This window comes from Suricata suricatta, chromosome 14 (genome assembly GCF_006229205.1).
Source record: "Suricata suricatta isolate VVHF042 chromosome 14, meerkat_22Aug2017_6uvM2_HiC, whole genome shotgun sequence".
NCBI lineage: Eukaryota > Metazoa > Chordata > Mammalia > Carnivora > Herpestidae > Suricata > Suricata suricatta.
This window is the reverse complement of record NC_043713.1, coordinates 40530033-40536501: the sequence shown is the minus strand read 5'-3', so window position 1 is coordinate 40536501 and position 6469 is coordinate 40530033. Positions and strand designations below refer to the sequence as shown.

At 33.0% G+C, this 6469-nt stretch overlaps 1 protein-coding gene across 1 annotated transcript in view; it reads left to right on the top strand.

The window, feature by feature from the left end:
- The first annotated feature begins 226 nt into the window (after positions 1–226).
- LOC115277414 overlaps positions 227–6469 on the top strand; it is a 16713-nt gene continuing 10470 nt past the window's right edge. Inside the window, exons 1-2 of the mRNA XM_029921569.1 lie at positions 227–268; positions 580–687. Coding sequence (XP_029777429.1) covers positions 227–268; positions 580–687 — 150 coding nt within the window. The remainder of the gene's footprint in view (positions 269–579; positions 688–6469) is intronic.

Below are 6469 nucleotides of genomic sequence, written 5' to 3'. Positions count from 1 at the left end.
TGCTGACAATTTTCAGACCCCACCACATCTCTTTCTCCCTACTCCCTACATCTGGACAAGCAATTTAAAAAGACCACATGTTCTCCTCTTTGACATTGACGTTTCAAATCATACATCCCCTTGCCTGGCCCGTGTGTGAGAATCTGCACCCCCAGCATGATTTCCCAACATGATGCCTCTCAAGTGAGTGGTCCTTCCTTGCCACTTCCAGTCACTTTAGACCTGCATGGAAGCCTTCCCGGAAATGCATAGAAAGCCCGTGCATGAGGTGAGTATAAAGCTGTACAACTTTTTTCGTGTGTGTATGTAGCATCATTAGTCTGGACATCTAAATTAAATGTTAGGAGAGAAATTGTAGTGGTTTATATTATGTGTCAACCTGGCTAGGTCACAGTACCCAGATATTTGGTCAAATGTGTATGAAGTTGCTGTGAAGGCATGTGTGGTTTATTTTTTTTTCTAAGACATTCACATTTAATCAATAGATTTTGAGTAAAGAAGATTACTGTCCATAAGGTGTGTGGCCATCATCAACTGATTAGTTGACGACCTTAAGTAAAAAAACTGGTCTCCCCTCAGAGGAGGCTACTCAAGACAGCACACTACCTTGGACCTCAAGCTACAACTCATGCCTGCAGCCTGTGGACTTGTCCTGCAGATCTTGGACTTGCTGGTCTCCACAATCAGGTAAGCTAATTCCTTAAAGTAAATCTCTGTCTCTCTCCATTTCTCTTCTTCTGCCCTTCACCTCTATTGGTTCTATGTTTCAGGAAAACTCTGGCTACTATAAAATACAAAGGTCCATATGTTTATATATGAGTAGCTTCAACAAAATTTTATAGCTTTACATTCAGCCTTATGATTCATTTGGGGTTATTTTTGTATTAAGCATGAGATTTTGTATTAAGCATGAGATTCACTTTCTGGCCTATGTGTTCAGTTGCTCTCACAGCATTTATTCAAAAAGCTATTCTTTTACTACTTTTGCATCTTAGTCAAAATCTAGTTAGACATATTTTCGTGGATTTATTATTGAATTTCTTATTTTGTGTCATTTCTGTATGTTTTCATTTCTACACCAATGTCATAGTCTCTGGATCTCTTTAGGCACATAGTAGAGTAGAGCTTCATGTGAAGTAGACTGATACTTCCATTTTATCCCTCTTTTCCAAGATTATTTTAGTTATTCTAGACCTATACTTTGCCACATATACTTTAGAATAAGTGTTCATATTTACAAAATACCTCCATAAAATTTTAATGGAATTCTATTAAATCTATAAACAATTTGAGAATAATCAGTATCTTTACTGAGTCTTCCATTTTATCGACATGATAAATCTCTCCATTTATTTAAGCCTTCTTTAATTTCTCTCATCAACATTTTGTAATTTTCAGCATCTAGATTCCACATTTTGTTGTTTATTATAAATTTTCCATTTTCTCTAAACTGAATGCAAATGATACTGTGTTTTTATTCCGTGGTTAGTATATAGATGCAAAAGTGATTCTTGCATGTGTTTTTTTGGTTTGTGAACATTCTTCTGTAATTGTGTATTTTATCTGATTTTCTTATATATACAGAAATGCAATTTATTTTGACTACTGATTTTTAATTTACCAAGCTTGCTAAATTTTCTAATTCAAATAATGTTAAAATAATTGGGGAGAAATTTTCTATGTAAACAATCTGGTCATCTGCAAATATTGACAGGTTTTTTTTTGTCTTTCCCATTTTTACACTATTTATTATTTTCCTACTTTTATACTCCTCTCTATTTTATTCTACCTAGCTAAAATGTGTAGGAACCAATACACAAACTGTTTAAAAGAATTGACAACATCAGGCATTTGTGTCTTGATTGCTTTTTAATAATAGTTTCAGCATTTTATTTTTATTTCTAATGTTATTGTTGACTTTTTATGAAGGATTCCTGTCTCTATCTTATTTTTTAAAAATTCTTTTGTATGTCTTATTTGTTGAATTTTGTTAAGAAGTTCTATATTATTTATAGTTTGTTACATATTTTCAGCTATACAATTTTAGAATGTGTGAAATGTTATATTTGCAACTATGGCAATAATCATATGTTTTTTTCTTCTTCAGTCATTTTCTGATATTTGGTTAAGCTTGCATTCTTGGAATAAATGCAACTTTATCATGGTATATTATCTTTTTAAAAATTTACTGTATTTTCTAATTCTTTTTTTTAAGTATTCTGTATGTTCAGGAGTGGGGTAAGTATGTAATCCCCTTCCTTTTTATTAGTCCTGACTTGGTTTCAAAATTAGGGTTTTATTATTCTCATAAAATACTTTCAAAGTGCTTTTTTATTTTTCTCTATTATAAAGGAATTTGTATGAATTTAACTTATCTGCTTGTTAAATACATAGTAGAACATCCTACAAAGCCATTTAAGGAACACTAAAATTTAGATTTATTTTGCTTAAATGGTTATGATTCTTTTGGGTTTTCTATTTCTTTTAGGGTCAGTTCTGACATATATATTTCTACAAATGTAATTCTCCAAGTAATTAAAAATTTATTGATATAAAATATCTGTAAATTTTTGTTATTAACTAAAGTATTTTGAATTATTATATAATACACATACAGAAAAGTGCATTAAGCATAAATATAATTAAATAATTTTCCAAAGCACACACTTTATATTCAAAACTCACAAGAAGATAAGGAACATTTCCAGCACCTCAGTGGCTCACAACTATAAATCCTCCTTCCTACAAAACCTGTATTATATACCTGTAACTCTAAAAGAGAAAAAATTTTGTGGTTATCACTTATTGTTCCCCCATATACTCTTAGCACTTAATTAAGAATTGTTCATCATTACAGCTTAGTGATGCCTGTTTTTAAACTCTATATAAATAGGATCACACACTGCGTTTATCTTTGGCTTCTTTTGTTCAATATTAGTTTTGAGATATTCAACCGTGTTTTGGAGTGCTGTAGTATTTCACAGTATTTCATTCATTCTCAATTCTGTATAGGATTATATTTTATGATTTTGTACAATCTATCCATTCAAATATTGATCACAATTTGAGGTTTGGCTTTGGGATTTATTCTTGTGTTTAACTATTTTGTGTCAAGGAGAATTAAGTTGATTCTTAGTTTTGTCACTTACTAGTTTTTTGAGTTAATTGGTTACTTAATTTTTCTAAGCTATTCCATAAAATATCTATTTTATTATTCAGACTGATTAAATAAGATACCATAATATTCTTATTTCATTATTATAGTGTAGTGTTGGAGCCTGTTTCAGATTTTGTGTCTCCCTTTCTCTCTGCTCTCCCCTGTTCATGCTCTGTTTCTCTTGCTCTCAAAAATAAAGTAAAAATAAGCAAATAAATTTTAAAAAATCACTTATTTCCATCTTAAGTATCATTTTTCAAATGACTACAAAATTACCCACACTTTAACTTTTTCATTAGTTTTAAATGTTGTTAGAATAGGATAATTACATGTTTTAAAATATTTATTCTCTTTTAGAGTTACAGGTATATAATTCTTCAGATCTTTTCTAAGTTTTTGAAATCCATTTTTCTCTAATTAAATTTACATGTCTATCCCTGAACAGTTTTCCTTTCTTTTGGAATCCTGTGTACCTCCAAATCTCGATCACTCCACTTCTTCTCCATCACACAAAACAAAAATGTGATCTCAGTAAAAATGCTGCACAGTCTTTGTAAATGTAAGTGTAAGACTAGGCCCCCAGACTCAGAGTGGCCATGTAGCTCAGTGGCTTGGGATAATCCCCGTTTATTTCTGCTGCCCAGAGTTACTATGAATAGCCCTTTTACTACCGAAATCTTCCAATTTGAACAACAAATTACAGGGTTACCCTACCTAGTCTTCATTTCAACTAAATTGTTGGCAAAGCTACTATTTCACTAGCTGACATAAAATGGCTACTAACCTCCTATGTCCTCTTGCTGTCTGAGCTAAGTCTGAAATAATAGTTTTTATTCTATACTCCGACACACTAAGGGTAATTAAGTCCCTCAAGGATATTATGAGATAAGTCAGAGGTTTTCTTAATTTGTATTATCTGAGTAAGAAAATAAATCACAGGGGAGCTGAGTAACTGTTGTCCAAACTTAAGGTAGAAGAGAAGATGAATATCCTGATTTCTGATTTTTAGTTTGCTGTTCTTTCTACTAAAGATCAAGTAACATGTATAACATTTGGAAATACTTGGCTGAATGAGTAGGCATTGTGCAGATCTGAGATAAAAGTTATACTTAAAAAACAAAAGAGAATTCTCAACCTAAGGTTTAGGCACATGAATTATATTTGGTAGCAAAAGCAAAACTATCAGTACATTTTTCATTTTTTAAATATTTACATTTGGTAACATTAGAATATTGAAAAAGATCTTGGAGTCCAGGTTGGCTAGGCTAAAAGAGGGCTGCACTTACGTATGGTAACATTAGTGAACACATGTGATGACTCAACAGAATGTTTGATTAAGCAGAGGTACCTTTCCATTAATTTATTGATTTTGTTCACAGTTTTGTGTGCTACAGGATCAGTTTGACGCATTTCTACCGTCCCTGGGTCCATATTCTGCCTTCTTAAATCCCAAGCCATACTTCCTTAATTTTCACCCAGGATACTTTGTTATTATGATCTCTGTGAAGACACACTCCTGCTCAGCTCCTTAGGCTTTTATTCCTCTTTAGTTGTTTATTCCTTCAAGTTGGCTATTTGCTAAACCAAAAAATGTAGGAAATTTTGCTTCCATACTTAGCTGGTGATAGGATGTTTGCACCTCTATAAAACTGGATTATATGTGTCACAAAAGTTACTCTGACATGATTTACTGGGGGCACATATCATTTGAAAGGTGAAACATACAGGAGTAAAGGCTAGAGTTGCCAGATAAAATGCAGGTTGTATAATTAAATTGAATTTTAGTTAAACAACAAATAATTTTCAGTGTAAGTCTCAAATATTGCATGAGACATACTTATATGAAAAAATCACTTTTTGTTTATCTTAATTTTAAATTTACCTAGGTGTCCTGTATTTTCTTTTTTAAATCTGGCAACTCCCAAAAGAGGGAAGCTCATAATGCTTCCTTGGTTTCTGGAATAGAAGAATAAAATCCCTCAACACAAAAATTAGGATAGTGGAAATGGGCCATTATCCTTTTTCTTCCTTTTCTTCTTTTTCTTTCTTTTCTTATTCCCCTTCATCCTATTATGTTCCATTCTCCATCTTTTACAACTAATAGTAATAGTGATAGTAGTAGTCATAGTAACAGTAACGGTAGTGGTGGTGGTAGTAACAGTAGCAGCAATAGTACTAATACTACTAATAATGCCTCCCTTTGTATACTTTCAAACATTTATTTTATTTTTTTAATATTTTTTATGTTTTTTTATTTATTTTTGAGAGAGAGACACACACAGCATAAGCAGGGCAGGGACAGAGAGAGAGGGACACATAAGAATTGAAAGCAGGCTCCAGGGTCTGAGCTGTCAGCACAGAGCCCGATGTGGGGCTCGAACCCATGAACTGTGGGATCATGACCTGAGCCGAAGCCAGACGCTTAACCAACTGAGCCACCCAGGTGCCCCTGTATACTTTCAGATGTATCATCTTACTTGATTGTTAAGGGTTAAGTGTTTAGTGATTTATTTTCCCCATGTAGATATTGGAATTGGGAGACAAGGAAAAATAATCGCAGAGATGTTTTTAACATTTCTTTGTCTAGACATATTCTTACTGTGAAAGTAAACTGAAACTTAAGTAGGGCAGGCAAAATGAAGTTGAGACATAAACCAGATTAATTCAGAGCCCAGAGCTTGCTACTAATGATCAAACTTGTACAAGGGCTTCATTTCTTAGATGAGTCACTATACTGTCTTCATTTATTAAGTAAAAGGAATTTAATTAAATGTGTTCACCCTGGCAAAGTATGGAGGAAATTAAGCAGACCATACTTGGGCAACTCTATAATGAACAGAAGAGGAAAACTGAGGCAAATGTTAGAAGTTAAACCATTTTTCACTTTTTGGCCTCTATGATTTTAGTAATATAGGTCAAAGTGAATATAGACCTTGGATAGCCATGTAATCAATCTTATTTATACTTTTAGTAATGGAGTAGTTCTCTTAAACATGTGGTCTTAAGTAATATATCTAAAACATGAGAATTTTAGTAGATGATTAAGAATCATGATGTGAAACACACTGATGGATTTTGTGCTGCAATGAAGGAGTGATTTTTAAATGTTTATTTTTTTATTTTTGAGGGGGGGACCGAGGGAGGGACAGAGAGAGAGGGGGACAGAGGAGTTGAAGTGGGCTTGATGCTGACAGAAAAGAGCTATGTGGGGCTCATACTCACCAACCCTGAGATCATGACCTGAGCTGAAGTAGGATACTCAACCAACTGAGCTACCCAGGCATCTGGGAGAGTGATTTATTTTTTTTTTTT